Genomic DNA, 26,077 nt, shown 5'->3' on the forward strand with positions numbered 1-26,077 from the left:
TTATAAAGAACAATATACACATGAAATAATAAGTTATAGCACATGATTGCAGTACCTAAACACACATATCCCCACATCTGACTTCAGCTGAGATATATAAACAGCTCTCCTTTCTTTTTAAGTTTAAAGTTATATTCACTGTAATTTCTAGCTCTTAGCAGTATTGCTGCTCATTTCTAAAAGCCTCTTAAAATAAGGAATAATATCACTTATGGTGTAGGCAATGTGATTATTTTAAGCAGAAATCCAATGTCAAAATAAATCCAAATGGGTAAATCCCATCTTAATAGTGAACATATGTTTCTTATTCCCTGGTTGCTAAACCCAGATGTTAATTACTACATTTGTCACTACATTGCTCTTTTCCTATTTGGAGCTGGCTGGGATGACTTTGCAGGCAGGATAAATGTCACATGTGTACCATCAGTAAAACCAAGATTATTTTTCAGAGTCTAGTGAAGTGCTGATGACATTTTAGAATGAGAATTATGAAAGATTCTTTAGAAGTTCGCCGTTCTGCATAGTGTCGTTCTTCTATGTAACTCCAATATGAACATAATGGGTTGAACTACATTAAAGACTGGACATTCTGACAAGCTACCTTATGAAAAAGGCAATAAAATACAATTACTGTTCAACTTTGATTTAAAACTCTTATGGGAATTCATTTTTAAATTCACATTTTTACAGTCTTTCACAGTGCTTGAGAGAGATAGATTTAGCTTATTGTTTTAACTCACTGAAACTAAATCTTGCAGCCAATTCTAGATGTTGGCTTGCCAGTTAATAAATGGGAATTCTTAATGTGTTATTTTAAAGAAAGAAAAAATTGATCTCAGTGTTATATTACATTACTTCTGATCTTTGCAAATACTTTAACTCTCTGTAGTCTTTGTTCATGTAAGAAAAACACAAGTTTTGAGCAACTTTGAATTGATTAGCTTTCTCAGAAATCAATCATTTTAAATTGCAAATGGCTTAATAATATAATTGGTAAACAACATATTAATAAGAGCTCTGAACTTGACAAAAATAAGCTGATGCAGATATTAATTTTAAATTGTTCAATTGGCTTTCAAATTTGCTTTTTGTTGACTGCATTTCTAACTTTCAAGTGCATTATTAGACATTAAAAAACCCATATTAGTGAAACATCTACTCTAGCAAAGAAAATATGTATATAATCTTATAAAACGTTTAATAAAACCTAATGCATTGACCTGAAACATTGATATATCAAAGACCAGTAACTTTAGGGTCCCTAAAAAAGCCCAAACTCTTATTGATTTATTCACCAAATATATAATGTTCCACATAGGAGGGATAGACCAAATATTTAACAAGTGTTAGGGCACAGACACTGACCAGGAAAAGTGCCAGCCACTAACCCACCATTAGGGCCATACAAGTCTGTATTGGCTGAATATTTGCTGTGATGGAGAAAACTATAGGCGGAGCAGTGGAGAGTGGGAGCAAACAGGAGTTTAGATCAAAATACACTAGGTTTGAGTTCCATACAAAATTTCTAATCAGAGATGTCAAGTGGAAAATTGAGTTGAGGGGAAAAGAAAGGCTGGAAATTCAAATATTGGAGTTGTCAGCAAATAATTGGTTTTCTAGGCCATAGGACTAGATGAGATTACTTAGGGTGAAATGTAAACACAGAAGAGATCTGAGGACTAGACCTTGCAGCATACCAAGTTTAAAGTTTGAGAAGATGGAGAGAATCAACAAGAGAGGTTGAGAAAAAAGCAACCTCTTAGAGACCAGAAGCATTTAATTTTAGAAAATTAAATTCAAAGAAAGCAAAATCAGCTGTTTCAAATATTACTGCTAGGTCAAAAATTGAGAATTGACCACTGGATTCAGAAAAATGGGTATCATTGGTGAATTTAACAACAGTTTGATGGGAGTGTTAGAAACAAAACTCTGATTAGAACAGGATCAAAAGAGGGGTGCCTGAGTGGCTCAGTTGGTTAAATTTCTGACTCTTGACATCGGCTCAAGTCATGATTTCATGGTTTGTGAGTTTGAGCTCCACACAGGGCTCTGCGCTGTCAGCCCAGATTTCTCTTTTGGGATCTCTGTATCTCTCTCTGCCCTTCCCCAACTCGTGTGCACATGCTCTCTCTGTCTCTCAAAATTAAATAAATTTTAAAAAAAGAATAGGTTCAAAGGAGAATATGAAGAGAGGCATTTGGGATAAAAATGGGAAATTATCCCTGCAGGGGCTTTTATCTAAGGATGAACAGGAATAAGATAATGTGCAGGAAAATGTAGGTCAAGAAATTTTGTTTACTGAAATGTTATAGCATATATGTATGCTGGTAGGAAGATCTATTGAAGAAGTACAAACTGTTGATGAGAAAAATGAGAACTTAGCCAGAGGCCAAAGTGTTAACCTTGAGTAGAGAAAAGAGCATGATATCTTGTGCCCAAATCAGTGTGAGATTAAAGTACAGACAGTCCACCCATGTAATGGAGGAAAGGGTAGAAGTGAAGTAAGATGATAGATGTGTTGGTGGTAGCTTATAGAAATTCTTTTCAAGATAAGGAAGCCCTTTCTTCACTGATTGAGACAAGATCAAGGGAACAGAAGTGAGTGCCTCAGTAGGATGCAGAACAACATCAATAGGTGAGAGGAGTTAAAAAGCAAAGAAACTACCACAGGAAAGGATAATTTGTGTGACTATTAAGATAAGCATGAAATGGGGCGCCTGAGTGGCTCAGTTGGTTAAATGTCCGACTCTTGATTTTGGCTCAGGTCATGGGATAGAGCCCTGTGTTGGGCTCCATGCTCAGCATGGAGCCTGCTTAAGATTCTCTCTCTATGCCCCTCTCCCCTGCTCATATACTCTCTCTCTAAAAAAAAAAACAGTAAAGTAAAACACAAAATTATTTCAAAAATAAATAAAATAAAATAAAATAAAATAAAATAAAATAAAATAAAACAGTGTGAATTATGACAAGAACTATTGAAGAAAATGACAATGTTCCAGGGTGGAAAATGTTCAAGAAATGAAGGTCAGTGACCTAGAGGTCAGTAGACAAGTGCAACAGCAAGGGAGGTGGGGAGGGCAGTAGAGTCAGCAGACATGATCTTCAAAGCAGGGTATTTTGATAAAAGAAGAAAGAATGGAGGTTAGAAGAGCAAGGAGATGCGAGGAGGCTACCTACCCCACCACCAGGACCAGGGAGATAAAGGGAATGGGAGAGAATGCAAATGCCATTTTAGAGAATTAATGGGAAAGCACAATGGAAAATTAGAAAATACAATATGCTTAGAAAGTACAATATGTTGCTGATGATATTCTCCAAAACTGGCTGCTGCCTTTCCTTTCTCCACAATGCTGCACTGTCACCTTTCTAAAAATACCTGATTGTGATGCTTTTCTGCTTAACATTCATCAACAGGTCACAGTAGTTTCAGGTTTCTATAGAACTAGTGTGCTCTAGGACTCTGTAGCCACATCTCCCACCTGTCTCCCGTATGCATTCTTCACATCTATAGGCCATTGGCAATGATAACACAGGTAACACAGGGCTTTGTTGGTTGGTTGCATTTTGTTTTTTGTTTTGTTTTGTTTTTGGTACTAATTTCAATCACTGAATCACTTATGCTATCTAATATTCAGGTTTCTCACTTCTAGAATAGAGTAATTAATTTCAGAGTTTTTTGTTTTGTTTTTGTTTTAACCTGGGAGACCATTACCTTTTGAAGAACTAAAGCAGAAAAGAAACATTCTTCATAATGTGAGAACCTCCTGGGTATTGCAGCACATTTAGGATAAGTGGCCTTGCCCATTAATTGCCAGTTGTATCTTCTGAGACAACCAAAAATGTGCCCACACATTTTCTAGACACCTCATACTGTAGGGTAGCAAGTAAAATGCAGGCCACCCAATTAAATTTGAATTTGAGATAAACATATCTCTTTTTAGAATAAGTATGTTGCAAATATTGCATGGACATCCTCTGGTTTTGTTTGCTATATCTGCCAGCCCTACATATGGGGAACACTGCTAAGTAGGATTATACTTAGAGTCCATGTAAAAATGGCACCTGTAATGTTGCTCAGTATACAACCTATACAACTAAATGTAGCTACACTGCTTGGGGATCAATACAAACCCAACTGAGAACATTGATCTAAGTCATCAGTAAGAACAACTTTAGTACTGACATTTCTATAACTCATACTCTATAGTGGTGCAGTGTGCTAAAAAGCAGTGGGAGGCATGCATGTGAGTAAAGCCAAGTCTGAGAAAATTTCAAAATTAATTATTTTAAGATCCAACGACATTACTTTTCCTCCCCTCTTCATCTCTTTTATTGATTTCTCCCTCCATTGACACTGAGTCATGTTTCTCCTCAAGAATGAAAACACTCTTGTTACAATAAGGAATTAGTATTTAGTATGTCACCCACACCCGGAATTACAAATGAGGATTTCAAGGATATGACAGTGTAAACACAAGGGAATAATTGGCTAGTGGTGACATTTCAGACACTAATTGGGAAGATATTCTGCCTACTATTGAAGTTTAATAACCATTGGGTGGTGAGGCCAAAATGTCACCAGAAAAGAATAATTGACTAGTTGTCAAAAGGCCCAAGAAGGTCAAATTTTCTTCAACAAATTCTACACAGTCTGAAGTTTGACTTTAAGCTTAAAAAACAAAACAAAACAAAACAAAAAAACAAAAAACTTGATTTGGTCAGCATCCTGAATATGGATACATTTCTTGGGTATAGATTCTTATTAAGCAAATTCATAAGAGATTAATACATAGAGATCAAAATTTGGTAGTTAACTAATTTACACTGATGCATAAAACTGCTACATAGATAACAATATATGCATTGGAAAACCAATGTATTCTTTATGTAAAAACAGATCTCAGTTCTGGTTAATAAATATTTATTAAGCAAAAATACTCTATTAGATATGAGTGAATAAATGACAATCCCTCCTCTTGATATCCTATTGACGAGGCTAAAAGAGTAGAAAAGAAAGCACATGAAAACCCTTGGGCAAATGGGTGGATAAGTGTGGAAAGGATGGATAACGACAAAGTGTGTAGGAAGACAAAGAGGTGAGAGAGCTGACACACTTGAGGAAAGAAATATAATTCAGTGTAGTTAAGCATGAAGTCCTAGAAGAGAAATGGTGAGAGATAAAGAGGGGAAATGAGCAATATCCCAAGCAAGAAAGGTCTTACAAGCCTTGTGAAGCAGTTGGCCTGTTTCATAAAAGCAATAAGGAGCCACTGCTGGGTTTTAAGCAGTTAACTGTTAGATATTTATTTTGAAAGATCAGTTTGACTATGAAGTGGAAAACAGATTGGATTAAAGAGTAGCAAAGTAAGAGTTGGGAATCCCTGCTGTAATTTAGGTGAGAAGTGAGGATGTTGGAACTCAGAAGCATACCTGGAAAGAAGAAATGGGTAGTTGAGATATTTAGGAATTCAATAGGGGACTTAGCAATAAATATTATGTGTGGAGTAAGGAACAATGGAGAGTCTAAAAAATACACTCTATTTTGAGCCTGGACATAGGAAGAAGTAGCAAATTGAAGCCAAAGAAAATGCAGTTATTGGTGCACTTTTTGGTTGTAATTGTCTTTAGAAAAGTCAAGGAAGCCAACAAATAGGTGTTTTGATATAGAGGGCTGAGGCTCAGGAGACAGATCTGGGATAAAGGTTTAGATTGGTGCATCATTGTAGAAGCTGCCAAAAGGGATAACATCACCCAAAAAGAATGTGTCAGGAATGAGAGAGATGGCCTGGAAGTGAACAACACTAGAACTTAAATTATAACCAAAAGGAAAAGGAGCCTGAAAAAAAAAAAAGTCCAAAAAGAGATGACGGGACAAATGGAAGCAAAACTGAGACAACCTATATCATAAAAACAAATGATAGAGAGTTTTTCACTAGAAATAGAGTAGCTATATAACATCCAAGAAAATCCCCATCAGATTTGGTGGGGTGGGGTGGGCGGGAGACAAGAAAAAAGAAAAAGTTGTTAGAGATGATGTTATAAGCATTTTTGGAGAATGATTAGTGGGGGGAATCCTGAGTGCTGTAGACCATAGAGTAGAAATTGAAGAAGTGAAACCAGTATGAATGTTGGTAGCTCTTCCCATAGGTTTGTGTCAAGGAAGGGAGGGGGCAGAAATAACAGGATTCGAAAGGGGCATTAGTGACAGGGTATTATTTACGTGTGAGTATACTTTGTGTGGTTTGACTCTTCTGTTTGCTAGTTGTTAAAATGGAGAGACTACTTTATGCTGATGAGAAAGAAAGGAAGAAGGTAAAGTTACTAACGTATAGATTGAGATATTCCACAAGGTTCCTAAGGAGGAAGAAATAGAATCTAGGACATAGATGAAGGGATCAGCATTGGGTGCTGTCTTGCTTACCTAGGGCTGCTATTACAAAGTACCACAAGCTGGATGATTTAAAGAACAGAAATATGTTGTCTCTTGTTTTTGGAATATGAAAGTCTAAAGTCAAGGTGTCAACAAGGTTGTTTCCTTCTGATGGCTGTGAGGGAAGAATCTATTCCAGGCCTCTCTTCTTGACTTATAAAAGGCTATCTTCTGCCTATGTCTCCTCACATTGTCATTCCTACATAAATACCTGTGTCTAAACTTCCCCTTTTTATAAGAACACCAGTCATATTAAATTAGGGGTCTATCCTCTACTAGTGAATGGAAGCAATAAATAAGTAACATATGAAGAAATATTATATTTTCTTTTTTTTTTTCAGAGTGATTGCGTGCTTAGTTTTTTCCTCTCTGAGCCTGTGCAACAAACAATTGAAGAACCATCATTTGTGGATCTAGGCAAGTAATTTTATCATTATTACTATGTACAATTTTTGAGTTTCAATATAATTGTGCGTAAAAATCACAACTACATATTTTTTTCAACTTTCAAATTAAAATCTTTTTAAAGAATAAGCTTTAAGGGTCTTTTCTATTTCCAAAGCTTTTTAACCCCTTAAAATATGTTCAAGTTAAATTAAACCGAGATGTGTTTGTCCATTTATGATAACTACATGATGTCACACTATTAACTCATTTCAATTAATTGTGCTTCGAGGTGGAATTGCATTTCAGAGACAGAGTTCTTGTTTTCCCCTGCAGGTAAGTTTTCCAGATTACTCAACATCTTAGGAAGCAACAAAAGTAAATATTAGGCAATAACAATGATTATGAATTATCTAGCCATTTCACTCTTATCCTTTAAAGCTCAGTAATTACTCTACCTCACGAAGTCTTCTTTTATTACCTGGATCCCAAACTATCCCAGCACAATTATCTACCCTATTTTCCACCAAATGTGTGTTAATCCTAATGAACTTTTCTAGCATTTCTCCTAGACTGGCAGGAACTCTCTTTGAATGTCCCATTAATTTTAAGTGTCCATAATATAATTCCATTGCCAGTAGCTATCAAATACTGATACTGGTTTTTATTTCACAAAGATTTGCAAGCCCATAATTTGCTAGGCCTCACCCTCCTTTCCTTCACAGCTCTCTGTTTTTATTTTATCCGTATCCTCCTTGTGATTCTTTGCCTTTAAGATTAGACCCATCGGCTTCTCACCTCTGCTCGTATCTAACATTGTAGTTACTTACACTTAAGTGCAGAGGTCTATACAACCAGATCAAGCTGAATAGTGTAATTGCTTATTAAGTTGTATATTTATGTGTGTGTCAGCCTACTTCTTCTGTTAGACTGAAGTAACTTTAAACTGAGGACTCACTTCCCCACTATGCATTGCTCTGTTGTCACAAGCTCCAAATTTGACATCACTCTCTGACACTTTGCTTATATAGACAAACCATAAACATGATTAAGTAAATATAGTTAATAGAACAAACCATAAATATTTTTAAGTAAATATAAGGTAATTTCTTATAATTAATTGCATGTATCTAAAGAATGACATCCCCCCCCAAAAATATTTCCTTTTTTTCTTGACATGATACACAAATATCTAACAATTACCTTCTTTTCAAAAATATTGTTAGCTGGGGATAACTTTTACCATTAGTATTTATAAACTTGAACTAACGAGATTTAAAAAAAAAAGCATAAGGTTGCTGATTTCTATAGTTGTCAGACTTTTTAAAGAGTAATAGCTTGATCTCTATTCTGTCATAAAAGTCCTTAAGGGAAATTGTTTCTCTATGTATCAAAAAATTAAACTGTGGATCACTATCAAATTTGTAGTTTTGCTGAGGTATTATTTCTCTATAGGATGTTTGAAATACATAAGCACACAAAAAATTAGGATTATTGTAACAAATAAAATGGTGGTTTGATTTTTTTCTCATTGCTAATTTCTTACTACATCATACAAGATGTATGATGTTTTGGCAGAGTGGTGATAGACAAAAGATTTGATTCTCAATATTTGACTGCATATGAAATACAGCCTATTGTTTCAAAACAACAAAACACAAGGGTGGCTAGGTGGCCCAGTTGGTTAAGCATCTGACTTGGGCTCAGGTCATGATCTCACAGCTCATGGGTTCAAGCCCTGCGTCAGGCTCTGTGCTAGCAGTTCAGAGCCTGGAGCCTACTTTGGATTCTGTGTCTCTCTCTCTCCTGTCCCCCACTCATGCTCTGTCTCCCTCTCTCAAAAATAAATAAACATTAAAAATTTTTTTCAATAAAAATAAAAAAGGAATTTGTCTTTTTTTTTTAACATTTATTTATTTTTGAGACAGAAAGAGACAGAGCATGAATGGGGAAGGGCCAGAGAGAGAGGGAGACACAGAATCTGAAGCAGGCTCCAGGCTCTGAGCTGTCAGCACAGAGCCCGATGCGGGGCTGGAACTCACAGAGCACGAGATCATGACCTGAGCTGAAGTTGGACGCTTAACCCACTGAGCCACCCAGGCGCCCCAGAATTTGTCTTTTTTTTTAAATGTTTATTTTGAGAGAGAGAGAGAGAGAGAGAGAAAGAGCACGGGAGAGGGGCAAAGAGAGAGAGAGAGAGAGAGAGAGAGAGAGAGAGAGAGAGAGAGACAATCCCAAGTAGGCTCCACACTGTCAGTACAGGGCTGGACACAGAGCTCAAACTCAACAAACCATGAAGTCATGACCTGAACCAAAATCAAAAGCCCCATGCTTAACCAAATGAGCCACCCAGGCGCCCCAAGAATTTGTCTTTTAAAGTGCCGATCCAATCAATACTCTTCTCTACTTCACACTTTTGCTTGGCTTCCCATTGCTCTTAGGCAGGGCCAAGTTCATGGGTTTGTGACTTGTGCAGTCACACTAGGCACAGTGCTTAGAAAGGTCCTGCACTTGGTTTAATACTCTACTGTCACTATTTCAAAATTCTTAATAATTTTTGTAAAAGGGACCCTGCATTTTCACTTTGCATTTTCATTATCACTGAGCCTCACAAATTATATAGTTGCCCCTGCCCTTAGGGTAAAGACCAAAATTCTCATGATGGCATCCCAGCAGAATCTGGCATCCTCCGGTTTCCTTTTCCAGCGCTAACATCAGACCCTTCCCTATCTTGATTCTTTTTCCAGTTCCTCAACTAAGACAAGCACACCAGCACGTAACAGATGGACCTTTCTCTGCCTGGACCACTTGACTTTTTGTCAGGCTTTTTCTGACAAAAAAGACTTTTTTTTTGTCAGACTTTTTCTGACTTTTTCTACCTTCTCCACCATTTTTTTTTTTTGCATCCTTCATATCTCATCTCAATTGTCTTTGCTCTTTACTCCTAAAATGCTTTTTTCCCCCAAAATCATTCCAGTGGTGATTATGGCTTTGTGTGCTTCTTTGTAGACTAGAAATTCATGAAGACATGATCCATGTCTATATTGCTCACAATGTAACCCCAGGCCTTAGCACAGTGTCTGGTCTACTATAGATTCACTCTCCATAAATAATTACTGAATAAATGATTGTTGACAGAAAGAACAATGTATGACACATTTATATTCTCTACCAAGGTAGCTTGTCATTTTTATTAAAGGGACAAAGAGAAGAAAACTAAAATCCCAAATCATGCCACTTCTCCCACACTTCCCACTTCCCATGGCAGTGCCCAGGCACAAGAACTTCACTGCTTCCCAACCACTAGAATTCTCTTGAAGTAGCACCTAGAAAAGAAATCTTCTGCAAATTACATTAAATATGGACTCAACCAGACTCACCCAAAGCACTACCCAGAAAGTTGCTGCATTTTATCTTGTATACTCTTTAACTCTCTAATAGCATGATCCTCTATACTCCCCAAATTAATAGAGGTCCCATGCAAAATAGTACCTCCACAAAAATATAAATCTATCCATCCTCTACCAGTATACAACACTGACATGAAGAAGATAGATTTTATTGTCAAGGTATAGTGACAATAACATAGGTAATGGAGTAGAACATGATCAAAGACAACAGTTGTCAGAGTTAAGAGGATGAATTAATAAACATGTTTATATGCCATTGATAATAACAAATGGTTGCAAACAGGAGTTTTCAATCATTACCTCACATTACCAACCTCCAGTTGGAGATGCTATTAATTTAAAAGGGAACTGAAGCCACTGTCTCCATGGCAGGGTCTCTCTGGTTAATGTTATCGCTACTTACTCTAGCAGAACTCAGTCAATTATCTATACATTGAAGTATGTTACCCAGGTTTTCAATGTAACTTTTAATGAGATGGAAGGACAAGAAAGGGAGGGCTGGGGCTACTTAGAAATAAATATTTATATTAGGTTGTTTTTGAAAGTTGAAATCTTTAAATTTTACGCATTTGCTATATTATATCATAAAATACCATGTTTCCAATTAGAAAATTATCTTAGACTTTTATTTGTGGCTAATGCGGGCAAGAAAAGATAAAAGAAGATGAGAGTTAGAAGACTTTTTCTAATTATTTTATTTCTAAAAGCTGAGTATCAACAGATATCGCTAAAACCTAACAAATTACGTGATAAAAATAATTGTAGCATATGTAATATTAGTGTTAGGGAAACACTGAGAAAGATTATAACATTGAATATAATTAGGTGGTAGATGAAAGTCAAGTGCAAAATTTTATACACATTAATTTTATCTCTGTCTCTATTAGGAAACAAATATTGTCAAAAAAAAAAATAAAAGTCTAAGAATACTAAATAAAAGTAACCACTATAACAAAAGTAAAAGTTTTCTAAGTATTACAAGTACATAAAAATAAAAACAAATTACATAGCCAAGATTTTCTTTAAAAATTATAAAAACAAAAATGTTATATTTCTTTAATAACATAAAACAGTAACAGAAAATGAATCTATTGTATCAATAAATAGAAATGGGCTTAAACTCATCTATAAGAAAAAATTTCCAGTTGGAGTAAAAGTATAAATCATAACTCTATACTTTATGTAAAAACACACTTAAGAGAAAATGATTTTTAAAAATTAAAAATTAAACTCCAAGCACAGGTACATTAGGACATGGAGACCAGAAGCCATGATGTTAATAAAGAAAAGGTGGCATTTAAGACAAGAAGCATTGAATTAAACAAGAATACAACTTTAAACTATCATAAGTACAATTCTCAATAACGATATGAGTGGTTATGACTACATATCAACTATATGACAGCAACACATATAAAGCAGAAATTATGGAACATTCAAGGAAAAATACACAGACTGGTAATAGGATATTCTAATTAACTTCTCTTGATTTATGAAAGAATGAGTGAAAAAAGTAAGTAGATACAGGGGCGACTGGGTGACTCAGTCAGTTAAGCGTCCAACTTTGGCTCAGGTAATGATCTCTTAGTTCACAGGCTGGAGCCTGCTTCAGATTCTGTCTCCCTGTGTGTCTGCCCTCCCCAACTTGTATTCTCTCTCTCTCTCTCTCTCTCTCTCTCTCTCTCTTTCTCAAAAATAAATAAAAACATTTAAAATTTTTTACATAAGTAGACACAAAGAACACTAAATAAAATTAATAAGGAAAATTGGTAATTGATATAAAAACTCTTTATCCTGAAAATCATGAAAATAGATTATATATTAGGCCACAAAGAAAATTTCAATAAATCCTAAAAAGTAGAAATAGTACAGACATATTTTTTAATCATGAGAAAGTAAAGTGAGAAATTAATTTTAAAAATTCAGAAAGCTAAAAGATACTTAAGTTTAGATATTTATGAAAAAAAAACCTCTCTTAACTCTTGGGCCAAAAGGACTTAAAGCACAAAATGGCAAAATTTCTAAAGAATAACAATACATCTCAGAAACATGGGAGAAAGATAAAGCAATGCTCAATAACTGGGACAATTGGAATAAGACCACATAACAAAACAAAGGAATACAAAAAAGAAAAATAAATGGATGAAGAGTCAAGTAGAGATTAATGAGTTAGAACACAGAAAACAGAATAAATAAATCTGGAAGTTTAAAAGTAAACAATAAAATAAAAAAGCCAATGGCTAATATAATCAAAAGACTGGGGGCAGGGATGCCTGGGTGGCTCAGTCCATTAAGCATCCGACTTCACCTCAGGTCATGATCTCACGTTCGGTTAGTGTGTTCGAGCCCCACGTCAGGCTCTGTGCTGACAGCCTGGAGCCTGCTTCAGATTATGTATCTCCCACTCTCTTTCTGCCCCCCCCACACCTCACGCTCTGTCTCTGTCTCTCCCCAAAACAAATAAACATTAAAACGAATGGGGGCAAATGCAAATATATAAAATACAAAAGGAGAATCAAGAAGTAACCATAGAAAAAGATGAAACTGAAGAAAAGTAGGAGACTACTTTGCTCAAGTCTACAAAACTAAATTTGCAAATCTGTCTGAAATAGATAGTGTTCTAGGAAAACACAATTTCCTTGCTCTAGAAAAGACCAAGTTTGAGAGAAAAGAAAAAGCTTCAAAAAGCAAACTTTAGAACACTACCAAGTTCAGATGATTTCCACAGGAATTCTATAAAACCTTTAAAAAGTAGGTGATTCCACTGTTAAACAATTAATTCCAGAGCAGAGAAAAATAAGGAAATTTTTCCATATTATTCTTATGAAGCATATAAAGTATTTATGCCAGTAGCTTCAAGGAATACAAGAACAGCAAAAAAGGAATCACAGCCTAATCTCACTTCTGAGTATCAATGGAAAATTCTAAAATATTTGCCAAAATAATCCATCATCACACTAAAGGAATGAAATTCACCAGGACCAGAAATGCAACAATGGTTCAATATTGGTAATATACAGTATACATGTTATCATCTTAAAAGACTTAAAGAGAAAAATCATATGGTTGTCTCTATAGACCCTGAAAAGACACTTGATAAATTTCAGTAAATTTTCTTGACAAAGCACTCAAATAAAAATAAATGGGTAATGCTTTAACATGAGAAAATGTATCTATCTTGGCTATCCAAAGCCCACATCAGGCATGACAAGGAAACAGTGGAAAAGCATTTCCACTAAACTATAAAATAAGACACTATGCCCATGATCATCGTGGTTACCAACAGGTAACTTACTGTTTCACCTCTTTCAGGTCTTTGCTCAAAATTAACCTTCTCTGGGCCCCTGGGTAGCTCAGTCAGTTAAGCAGAGTCCGGCTTCACCCAGGTCATGATCTCATGGTTCAAGAGTTCGAGCCCCACTTCAGATCCTCTATCTGCACCACCCCCCCCCCACCTCTTCCCCACTAAGGCATGCGTTTTCTCTCTCTCTAAAATAATAAATTAAAAAAAAATTTTAATTTACCTTCTCAATGAGAAGTACACTGATCATCCTATCTAAAATTGCAAACTGACTCTTATTCTGTTAGTCCTCAGTGCCTTCATCATGTTCTGGGTTTTTTTTTCCTATCATTTATCATATTCAGCTTATAATAAACTTTACTTATTTATTGTGTGGTTTTGCTTTTTATATATCCCTGGCTACTATAGAAATGCCAAGAGAGGAATTTTGTCTAACCTGTTCCAAGGGTCTAGAACAGTGCCTTGTCCATAAGATATCCATAAATATTTGTGAAATGATTGTATGAAATTGAAAAAAAATCTTAGAAACAAAGTTTGGCAAAGAGAAGACAAAACTAACAATGTCTGCCAGTAACATGATTACATACCTAAAAAAATAAGAATCAACTAAGAATCTAGCACAAATGATGAAAATTCAATAAAGGTATCAGGTACCAAATTGATGTATAGATAAAGATAAAATAAACATGGAAGATAAATCCCAGGGGTACCTGGGTGGCTCAGTTGGTTAAACATCCAACTGTTGATTTCGGCTTAGGTCATGATCTCACAGTTCATGAGATAGAGCCATGCATCTGGATCTGCGCTAACAGCACAGAGTCTGCTTGGGATTCCTTCTCTCCCTTTATCTGCCCCTCCTCCACTTGCACTCTCTCTCTCAAAATAAATACATAAACCTATAAAGAAGGAGAAGAAGAAGGAGGAGGAGGCAGCAAAGAAGAAGAAGAAGAAGGAGAAGAAGAAAGAAGAAGAAGAGGAGGAGGAGGAAGGAGAAGAAGAAAAGAAAGAAAGATCCCATTTACAATAGCAGCCAAAAAAAAAAAAAACTTAGGAATAAATTGAACAGGAAATATGCAAGAGCAAATGAAAAAATACTTTAAAGCATTAATGAGGGATTTCAAAGATGCCTTGAACAAATGGAAAGACCCAATAGCATGCTCTCTTGTATAGGAAGATTCTACATCATGAATCTTATGTCAGATATTTCTGATATAATTCTGAATACAATTTTTTAAATATCAATAGATTTATTTTTAATTACATGTTAATTCTACAGTTCATAAACAAAAAAAAATAAAGACCAGGAAAATTGAACACAAGCAGAGAGGTAATACTAGCCCTATAAAACACATTACAAAGCCTTGATAATTGAAACAGTGTAGTGTTGGCCTAAAAAGAATGAATAAATAGAACATAACAGATTGTACATAAATAGAGTCAAATACATCCAGGAATTTAATATGTGGTCAAACCACTAAGGGAAAATTCAATAAATGGTGATGAGATAGCATATTTCAGACCATATGCCAGGTTAAAGACCAAATGGATGAAAGATTTTAAATGTAAATAACAAAACCATATATATAACAAAACATAGAACAATCTTTTATAATCTGAGGATGAGCTGGTATAGTTAACACTACAAATCCAGGAACCATAATAATTTTGCATGATATAGAAAAACTATAGCAAACTTTTAAAAAAATTCAAAGATAAATGACAAAATGGGTGAAATATTTGCAATTTATCACAGAGTTGGTTGTCAAATGTATAACCATCTAAAAATTGGTAAGAAAAAGACAATAACCAAATAAAAAATTGTGGAAAGAATATGAAAAGATGTATGAACCCCAAAATACAAAGGCTCTTAAGCAAAAGAAATGGTCCTCAAACTCACTCATAATAAAAATGCAAATTAAAATTACACTGATACCATTTTTAACTCATCAGATTTGGCAAAAATTCAAAAATTTAATTAATAAGCTTGGTTACAAATCAGCAGACACTCTTAGACACTCTTAGACACTTAGTGGTAATGCAAATTGCTACAACTTCCATGGAAGGTGATTTGGCAACATATATCAAAATTACAAATGGCTAATACCCTTTGACCATCAATTCTGTTGGAAATTTATCCTATAATATTTGTGCATAGGTACAACATGACATGCATACAAAGCTATTTATTGCAGCATGGTTTGTAATAGCTGGAAAACATTGGAAACTGCCCTCATGCCCATCGATAGGGAACTGGTTAAATAAATTATGGTATTTCACCTTGTATGAAACTATATTTTAAAAAATAAATAAACTCTGTGTTATTATAAAAATTTCTCCAAGATCTTTGTGCAGAACAGTAAATATGCTATTCCTTTTGTGGAAAAGGGGGGGAGTGGATAAAAATACTTATTCATATTTGCTTATGTGGAGAAATTGTGGAAGGAGAAATGTCCCTCTGGAGGGACATATGGGAGACTAATGAAATAATGGCAAAGGAACTGGGTGGATAGGTGTTAGGAATGGGGGAAGATGTTTTGCTGTATACTTTTAAAGTAAATTATTTTTTTAATTATGAATATATTATCATCTGAAAATGTTAGATTTTGAAATGCTATTTCTTAACATTAATGGACACAGGATGCATAATGAGTGCTGTATTATCTGCTATAGTGTCATACATTCAAACATTTCAACACAATCATCCTTAGGATCAAACAGAAAGAGATAGAAAGAGTGCACGCACATGAGGGAGTAAGGACAAGCTGTCAGCACGGCACAGAGTCTGAGGCAGGGCTCAAATTCACCAACCATGAGATCATGGCCTGAGCCAAAATCATGACCTGAGTCAAGAGTAAGACACCTGACTGAGCTACCCAGGTGTCCCATTAGTTCTTAGGGTTATTATAAATGATTAAATTAAGTATATCAGATTCTCCAGACTAACTTGAAGCAGAAAGTCAAAATATTCCAGCATCTTCTTGTCCATATGGAACTATTCTCAAAATTCTCCTTCTCTGGGTTCTTCATTTCTTTCCCTTAGATTATTGCTCCCATGTTTGCCCTTTTACAGCACAATGTTTAAGAACATAGGCTTTAGAGATCATTTGACCCTGCATGGTTTACTGTCTGCATGACTTCTGACCAAATGCTTTTGTTCCCACATGTGTAAAACGGAGGTAACACAAATTTTATAGAATTGCTATGAGGATGAGTGAGTTCATGTACATAAAGCTCTCAGCCAATGTTTGGCATACAGTAAGAGTTCTAGAAATATTAAGTACCTCTACTATTACTATGCTGACTACTAAAACTTCCTGGTGGCCTGAATTTTCACTGAGTTCTGAATTCTGCCAGGTATTGATAGATCTGGTTACTGATCTGGCACAAGAGTTTCAGAGTGGAATATCACCTTCAGTCAGTTCATATAACAGTTATATGGTTAATATTTAGACACTCAATCATAAATTTTTGCTAATTTCTTACCTTCAACCTAAAAGTCCTCTGATTAAATGCATTGAGTTTCTAGCTAGTAATCTTTTCACACTTTAATGCAAAAATAATGTCCATTGTACATCAAAAAGTCATCATTTTTAACATGCTCATACCAAAAATCCAATTAAATTTTTTTATTATGAATTCCATTTACCTCAGTACTACAATCAGAATTATCCCATAGTACCTCTAACTCATAATGTCTCTCAGTCATTGTAATCAAGATATTTTAAGGAAAATTTTAATTATTTTTATGTAATTACCATTTCAATTGTAAGAAACAATGTCAATTTTAATTATTTCAATATCAATAATGCACATTGATGATAAAATTAATTAATATTATCTACATACAGGGCACCTGAGTGGCTCCATTGGCTAAGCGTAAGACTCTTGATTTTGGCTCAGGTCATGATCCCACAGTTTGTGAGATCAAGCCCTCTGTAGGGCTCTGCACTGACAGCACAGAGCCTGTTTGGGACTCTCTCTCTCCCTCTCTCTCTCAAAATCAATAAACAAACTTAAAAAAAATTACCAACGTACAATGTGTAAACTACTCTCATAAACATGTAAAAATCTTTGGAAAAGGAAACATACCAGTCAAGTTTAATTCTCAAAGGTTAGAGAGGATTACAGAGCTGAAACTGGCTCTCAGAAAACAATGTGGACCACAGTGAGCCCATAGCAGAATGCTGCCAAATTTCTTGTTATTAATAAACTTCTCTCTAACTTCCCTCAGAGAATAGAGATTAGCAATGGAAATATCAGAGACACTGAAAATTATGCTTAATCTTTGGGCTATAAACCAGAAATTTTTAATTAAAAAATGAGAGCCTTCATTTTATTGATGGAATGATATAACTCGAAAAAAAATAAGACTACTTTTGTTATTAAATAAAAGTTTAGTGTGACATTATACAGCAACACTGATTTATACATCTCTTGAGGATATAGAAAAAAAGTCACCCTTGGGGGAGATTATAGTCCACGAAACAAATTGAGGCATGTAAGATAATAATTACGATACAAATATTAAGTGATAAGGGCTGTGTTAGGGGAGTTCAGAGAGAGATGACCACAGAAACTATTTTGCATTTTAATTAGTCCTTGTAGAAAGACAAAAGTTCAATAGCCAAAAATGGTAGAAGAGTTCATTTCATATAAAGAGAATAATATAGCAGAGCATGTTTGTAGAACTGAACATACAGACTACAGTATGGAATAAAGACAGTGGGAAATAAAAAAACAGAAATATTCAATACAATAGGAAGCAAAAATATAAGTCTGAGAAATTCAGATTTTTTTTCACAGGCACTGGCAATCTATGAAGAGTACTTTGATTAAAAGAGTAATTTTATAGGGGCACGTGGGTGGCTCAGTTGGTTGAGCATGCAACTTTGGCTCAGGTCATGATCTCTAGTTCATGAGTTCCAGCACTGCATTGGCCTGCTGCTGTTAACACAGGAGTGCCTTCGGATCCTCTGTCCCCTCTCTGTTTGCCCCCTCCCCCACTCTCTGTCTCTCAAAAATAAATAAACAACAACAAAAAACAGTAATTTTATAGAAGTTGCCATAGGAAAATTACACTGGTGATTGTGTCCAAATAGATTTGAGTTCTAGGAGAGGAGAAGAGAATGTTCTAGTAGTTCAGACAAGATATTCGTATAAGTCTGAACTAGGAGCTATGGAACTAGACAGGAAGAAATGAATGCAAATATGTGGAGAAGACTTATTAATTGCAAACATTTATTGAGAGATTACATTGTGAAAACTTTTGAATTTCTCAGCTAATCATCTCAACTATTCTGAAGTAGGTAACTATTATCTCCACTTTAAGGAAGTTAATTAACTTAGTTATTATAACACAGTCTTAAGTATAGTCCTGGGACCTGAACCCCAGGCTTACTGACTTTTAAAGTCAACACGTTCATGCTCTCTAATACTTACCCTTATTGTACTAAACATTGAGAAATTTGGAGCCAAAAATGGCACTAAGTTTTCAAATTTAAATAATTGGGAAAATAATCAAAACAAACACAAAATCAATCAAAAATACAAAATATAAGGAGAAAGAGAGGGTTCAGGATGATTAGACAAAAATCCCATCTTCAACCAACTCAGTTTCCGAAAGAGTATTATGTTTTCTACATGATCTGAAAAATGTTTCTTTTGCACATTATTCATTGGTCCTATTTTACTCTTTAAATGTCTAATTTATCCTGTGATGAACTGCTTCCAATTTAACCCACTGAAATTCTATTGCTTTATCAGGTGAGAAGTTTCCTGACAAGACACCTAAGGTGCAGTTAGTGATATCACATGAGGATGCGAAGCTGACCATACTAGTGAAACACATGAAAAACATTGTAAGTTTATTATTTCTAATGAGAAACATGTAAACCTACATTTAAAAATCACTTGCCTCCCTCAGGCAATTAATGTCAACATTAGTAAGAGGAATGGGGCCAGCCACCAAGTTTAAGTGAGGAACAGTAGGCCAATTACAATGCTCTGCCTCTGTATGATTGCAATCCCTAGGGTAAAGACTATAAAATATTTCACAGGCCAAGTTCTAGAATGAAAATTAGACTTTACTCACAATGAAGTGTTAGGTCAAATCTCGCAAAAAAGGTTTGAAAATGCAGGAATAGCTAGAGCATTAAGGTCCAAAGGGAAAAAAGCTAGGTCCCAAGAATTTACATCTATCTCATCTTGCTGAGCTTAGTGGAGGATTAACTCATCTCTTTGAATAATGCCAACACTTTCTCTGTGAAGCCAGCAACCCCAAGGCTTTCTCCCCAGATGCCCATTGAGTACATTGAGTTTATACCCCCCAAACAGTTATTATGTTCTGATGTAATTACTCAGAGATATATCTTTCCCCTCAAAACATAATATTATTTTGAGGACAGGAAACCCATCTTTATATACCAGAACATAGGACAACAATGGTAGTTAGCTCTAAAAACAACTGCAAGCTATTCCATTATACCCTATTCCTCTCTGAAGATGGGTCAAGTCAGAGGTATGAATAGCAATTGGACCATTGACATTGAGTAAGGGAGAGAGCATTCTGCATCACAGTGTAATTGATTCATGGTCTGAGTCTGGGTGCAGTAACCAGAAGGAGGTAACTCTAAGCCTTGCCACTTCTCCAGTCTTCCTCTAGTCTACTCAAAGCAGGTCCTTCATATGGTAAAACTCCCTAGGAGACTATAGAGAAAGTCAGTAGCCTTATTTTGGCTCTATCCCTTATGCATATAAATCAGGATGTGCTTGGAAAGACTTAAAAGAGCAAACTCTTCATTGTGATGTGATCTGGAACATACTAGAATTTAACAAATGTCTGTTCAGTGAACAAATAGTTGGCATAATTTGCAGGGGATACATCCTTTACAAACTTAGAATTAGCCAGCTATCCAAGGATGCTTGTTTGTAAGTCTGTGGTTTTGGAATCAGCAATTTTTGTAATAGCTGGGCAAATATTATTAGATGTGTTTCTGTAGAACTTTAGTCATTAAAATAATTATTTTCAATTGCTTTTGATCAGATAATCATCTTAAATGAGAATAGGTGTTGTTTAAGAAATTCTTAGTCTGGGAAATGAAGATTCAATTAGGCACTGTTTATGGCTATATGCATGTTCATAGACTTTAAACATCTATATAAATATATGTGATAAAGTAAGAGAATGTTAAGAAATGGTGTTAATCAAGTTAACAGCACTTACATATGTATATGCTATATGACTGTTAACTGAAAATAGTCCTCCTGGAAATTATATATTTATTCCAATAATGTCATTGCTCAAAACGTTTTAGAACATGCCTATTGACATTGCTTTTAGATCTGGCCTATAAACCACACAGTAAACTTGGTGATATTACTCAATAGTCATGCCTAATATTTGATCAAAAGCAGTATTAACCAATTTGGTCACCCATTTTATTCACCGGATAAATATCCAAATTACTTTTGACAGTTTTCAAAAATGCATTTTATAGTGAGATGAAGTTACACTAACATAAGAATATTCAAAACAAATGTGATGCAGGCATGAAGGGAGGGGAGAAAGTGAGCAAGAGCTAGAATTAAAGATTTAGGTCAAATGATAGGTACGTGGCAAATGACAAAGTGCATCCTATAAGGAGTAAAAAGCCATCTAGGGCCCCTAGAGCCTGTGCCAATGTCCTCAGAAAGAAAGTTATTAATAATGAAATAATACTTCTTGCAATCTGACTTCTCAGTCTACCTGCTGGTTCGTCTCTTCTCCCCGATCCCTTAGCATTGCCCTGAAATTCATTCCTACACCTCTTCTCTTTTCTACTTCCAGCCCTGTGATGTTAAATATCATTTACATGTCTTTCTCTTCCATATTTATAACTCATCTTGGAACTGTCCCTGAAATCCAGAGGCTTATGTATAACTAACTGCTCAACAACTCTAGTAGAAATTGAATAGGCATTGCAAACTTAAGATACACCAAATCAAACTTCTGATTATTGCTCCTTTTGCAAACTTTCCCATAACAGGAAATAGAAACTTTATCCTACTATTTACTCAAAGTCCCTGGTGTCATTTTGACATTTCTCACAAACTACAACCAATTTATCTGCAAATTCTGTCAGCTCTGCTTTCCAAACAAATCCAGAATTGCACTCCTTTGCCCTTCACTGCTACCATAAATGGTTCAAGCCACCATCATCTCCCACCTAAATCACTGCTGTAGTCTCTCTTTTTAACTTTTTTAACGTTTATTTATTTTTGAGAGCAAGAGACAGAGTTCAAGTGGGGGAGGGGCAGAGAGATAGAGGGAGACCCAGAATCTGCAACAGTCTCCAGGCTCTGAGCTGTCGGCACAGAGCCTGATGCAGGGCTCGAACTTGGGAATGGTGAGATCATGACCTAGGCTGAAGTAGGACACTTAACCAACTAAGCCACCCAGGTGCCCCACTGCTGTAGTCTCTTAATGGGTCTCCCTGCTTCTACTTGTATTTCTTCCTAATCTTTTCCTAACCTAGGAGCCAGAATATTCCTTTCGTAATAAAAGTCAGATCTTGTCATTCTTCTCTCATATCCTTCTGAGGGTAAGGTCTCACTCATATCACTTATAATAAAAGGCATAGTACTTATTAATGATCTATGAAGTCCTACTACTGATCTGGCCTCCTTGATCTCTCCAACCTCATCTCGACAGACTCCCTCAATGACTCCACTCCAGCCTCAGTGTCTTCCTTCCTGTTCCTTAAATATGATAAGCATGTTTCTGCCCCAGGACATTTGTACCTGTTATTCATGTCATCTGGAATGTTTTTTCCCAGGTTCATGGCTCAGTCTCACATATCCTGGAGGACTAAGTCTTACTGCCACCTTTTCAGTGAAGTCCTCTCTGACTCCCATATGTAAAGCTGCAAAACCACTACCTGTTGCCACTTCCAAACTTCCTTTTCTAACTTTTTGTCTCCATGGCCCTATATCACTGCTATTACTCCAAGGGCTAAAACAGTGTCAAGTACATAGTAGATGCTCAATGAATACTTTGTTAAATAAAAGAATGTCAAATTATTTCTGATATAAACAACTAAGAATTACGATCTTGTTCACCTACCAAAAACCATCAAAACAAAGTTCTCATGCCTTGCATTTTTCAGAGCTACTTTTAAATGACTCTTTTATTTCTTCTGCTTATCTGAGGACAGAGATAACACTATAATATAAATGACAGGAAAATCTATCTATAAATTCTCAACATATTTTCTTTGCTTATTTCAAGTTTTAACTAATTGTTATTTAGTTTCTGAGCCTTTAGTATTTTCACATGCCAAAGTAATCAGACTGAAGAAGCCGTGCTTCATTTTATTTTAATGTTAAAATGAATTATTCTGCCTGCAGTTCTGTTATATTTAATATTAAGTTTGATGAAAAGAATTGTTTATCTTATATTAAATCTTTGAAGCTTTGCTCTAAGAATTACGTCCCTCCTGTGAATTCACAAGCTAAAACAAAATTTGCTAAATTTTTTTCCCTTTTAAAGCAGCCCAATGTGATTTATTCTAGTGAACAGAGACTGACAAAGTAATGCAGTTATTTGGAAGGTTGGCAAAGACTTTTAAAAATAATGTTTCAGTTTATATAACAGAGGCATATATAAAAATCATCTGAATTTAAAACATTTTTAAAAATCTTTCTAGCATTTTCCCAAGTAGCCCACTATAAAATGCTCTTTTCCACTGATATCTTCATGTCTCTCTATACATGTCTCTCTATGAATTGCAATGTCTGCAGTGTCTCTCCTGGTCTCATGAATTCCCCTAGTCTGCGTCATTTCCAGACTGTTTTCATTTACTTGCTCCAGAATATGTGCATTCTAGTAGGCTCTAAAAGTAATCAATAAAGACTCCAGACTCTCTTCTGATATTGAATGTGCTCACACTCTCAGAGACTCTTACACTATAGCAAAATGATATGATTTCAAATGAGGTGCAAGTAATATCAGGGAAAGCAGGACACATCTCAGATGGAATGCTGTTTAATCCTTTAATAAGACACAAAATAGGGCAGAACAGTTGTGATATGAAAACAGAAGGAAAGATGAAAAATAACGAGTGATGATGATGATGTGGAGAAAAGGGAACCCTTGTGTGTTGTTGTTGATGGGAATGTAAATCAGTGCAGCTCCTGTGGAAAACAGTGTGGAGGTTCCTCCAAAAACTAAGAACAGAAATACCATATTTTCCAGTAATTTCACTACTGGATATTTACCAAAAGAAGGTGAAAACCCTAACTGGAAAAGATATATGCACCCCTATATTTGTGACATTATTTATAGTAGCCAAGATATGGATACTACTCATGTGTCCCTTGACAGAGGAGTGGATAAAGAAGATGTGGTATATCTCTGTCTCTATCTCTATCTCAATCTCTATCTTGATCTCTATCTCTGTCTCTATAATGGAATATTATTCAGCCATTTTAAAAGGATGAGATCTTGCCATTTGTGACAACATGGATAGACCTAGAGGGTATAATGCTGAGTGAAATAAGTCAGCCAGAGAAAGACAAATAGTATATGATTTTACTTATATGTGGAATCTAAAAACAAAACAAATAAACAAACAAAAGCAGAAAGAGACCCATAAATATAGAGAACAAACTATATTGTTGCCAGAAGGGAGGAGAGTAGGAGGATGGGCAAAGTGAGTGAAGGGAAGTGGGAGATACAGGCTCCCAATTACAGAATGAATAAGTCCTGAGAATAAAAGGTATAGCATAGAGAATATAGCCAATGGTATTGTAATTGTAATAGCATTGTATGGTGACAGATGGTAGTCACACTTGTGGTGAGCATAGTGTAACATATAGACTTGTTGAATCACTATGTTGTACACCTGAAACTAATGTAACACTGTGATCCAACTATACTTCAATTAAAAAAGACTTCTGTAGCCTTATTATTCAATAAGCAACTTGCATAGTAATTAATTAAAAGTTCTGTTTCATCTTGCTGTGAATATTTATGGTATTAGATCTCCTAGCCATATGCTCAGAAGGGATGAAGGAACAGAAATGATGGGACTTGTCTCATTCTATGAGAAGACAGATGTATCTAGAGAGGCAATACTGGCGTAAAACCTTGACCTCATCATTTATAGCCCTAAACTTGTCTGCTCACCATATCTAGTTCTCCAAGAATAAAAGAATTTGCTTCAAAAGCAGAAGGATAAAACTTTGTTCTCATTTCTTTTCTTCATCCTCTCCTCACTTTCTCCCTTTATTCTCTTTTCCTTTATTTTACTTTCTCTTTCCTTTCCTATTATTATTAGCCCAAATTTAGCTGTAAGACAAAATATAAAAAATATAGAAGATTTAAATGTGTCCCTTTTATTGTTGGATTTGCTTAAACATTAGACATCGGATACTAGATTTCAAAACACATACACATTGGGCCTTTAATGCACTGAAATTAATATTAAAAAAATAACAGGAGAGAAAGAAATAGACTCAAACACATCAGTAAGAACCCCAGGCTAAATACACACACACACATTTTATTGCATTTTATTTTCTATTTAAAATTTTTCTTACATTTTTAATGTGTATGTGTAGCTTGGAAGTTCTTATTTTTAAAAATATATTCTCCTGGCCTCATAGATCATACAATTCTTCCATATCTTCCATGGACAAGTAGTCCATGAACCACTCAAATGGTTAATTACACATCAAAATGGCACTCTACATACAATTCCAGTTCTGTACTTGGTACCAAACAAATTGAAGGGCCTGTTGGTGTAGAAGATACAACACTTAGATTTAGTAAAGTTGACAAAAGAGGGTTGTGAAAATAAAGTACAGGTGATGACAATGTTTGACATACAAAGATAACAATGTTATGTGTATCCTTTTATTTTTTATTTTAATTTTTTTTAATGTTTATATATTTTTGAGAGAGAGACAGACAGTGCAAGCAGGGGAGGGGAAGAGAGAGGGAGACACAGAACCTGATACAGGCTTTAGACTCTGAGATGTCAGCAGAGAGACCCACACAGGACTTGAACTCACAAACCACAAGATCATGACCTGAGCCGAAGTTGGATGCACAACCTACTGAGCCACCCAGGCGCCCCTTGTATATCCTTTTAAAAATAACTTGGCTAACTCCTCTGACTAACCCAATTCAATATTTTTAATCTAGATTTTTGAAAGAGATATGTCATTGTTCTATCCTAAATGCACTTCAATCTAATAAATGTCAATTTCTTGATAAAGGATAATTTTCTAATAATAATTATCCCATTGATTGTATTTGGCTTATATTTCATTAATAAAAAATTACTCTTCTAGAGCTGGCCCATTATGACATTGATCTCCCATTTCAAAGAATATGAGGCAAAGCAGTGGATAGTGGAGAGGAGCTGGCCCAGATAAAGATATTTCATTGTTCCATGATTTTTCAGGGTTAGTAAACACTGACCCTCGAAGATTACCAATTACTTCTTAATGAAAAAAAACCATAAATTGTTCTTAAACCTATGATAAATAATATGCTAATAATAACTCATC

The 26,077-nt window shown here is 35.2% G+C and overlaps 2 protein-coding genes across 12 annotated transcripts in view; one reads left to right on the top strand and one right to left on the bottom strand.

Moving 5' to 3' along the window:
• PIK3C2G (phosphatidylinositol-4-phosphate 3-kinase catalytic subunit type 2 gamma) overlaps window positions 1-26,077 on the top strand; it is a 331,821-nt gene that overhangs the window by 277,586 nt on the left and 28,158 nt on the right. For all 4 annotated transcript variants that reach the window (XM_053225894.1, XM_015074667.3, XM_027035648.2 and 1 more), the window contains 2 exons: window positions 6,772-6,847; window positions 19,289-19,383. In XM_053225894.1, the coding sequence (XP_053081869.1) occupies window positions 6,772-6,847; window positions 19,289-19,383 (171 nt within the window). The remainder of the gene's footprint in view (window positions 1-6,771; window positions 6,848-19,288; window positions 19,384-26,077) is intronic.
• The window catches only part of PLCZ1 (phospholipase C zeta 1), a 147,469-nt gene that overhangs the window by 21,912 nt on the left and 99,480 nt on the right, over window positions 1-26,077 (bottom strand). For 6 of the 8 annotated variants that reach the window (XM_053225902.1, XM_053225897.1, XM_053225898.1 and 3 more), the window contains one exon: window positions 25,222-25,297. The exons of 1 other annotated variant lie outside the window; for it this stretch is intronic. In XM_053225902.1, coding sequence (XP_053081877.1) covers window positions 25,237-25,297 — 61 coding nt within the window. In that variant the 3' untranslated portion in view covers window positions 25,222-25,236. Of the gene's footprint in view, window positions 1-25,201; window positions 25,298-26,077 lie in introns of those variants that run through there. One more of the 8 variants, XM_053225901.1, reaches the window with a different exon arrangement.

Source organism: Acinonyx jubatus, chromosome B4, assembly GCF_027475565.1.
Source record: "Acinonyx jubatus isolate Ajub_Pintada_27869175 chromosome B4, VMU_Ajub_asm_v1.0, whole genome shotgun sequence".
In the NCBI taxonomy this organism is placed as follows: domain Eukaryota; kingdom Metazoa; phylum Chordata; class Mammalia; order Carnivora; family Felidae; genus Acinonyx; species Acinonyx jubatus.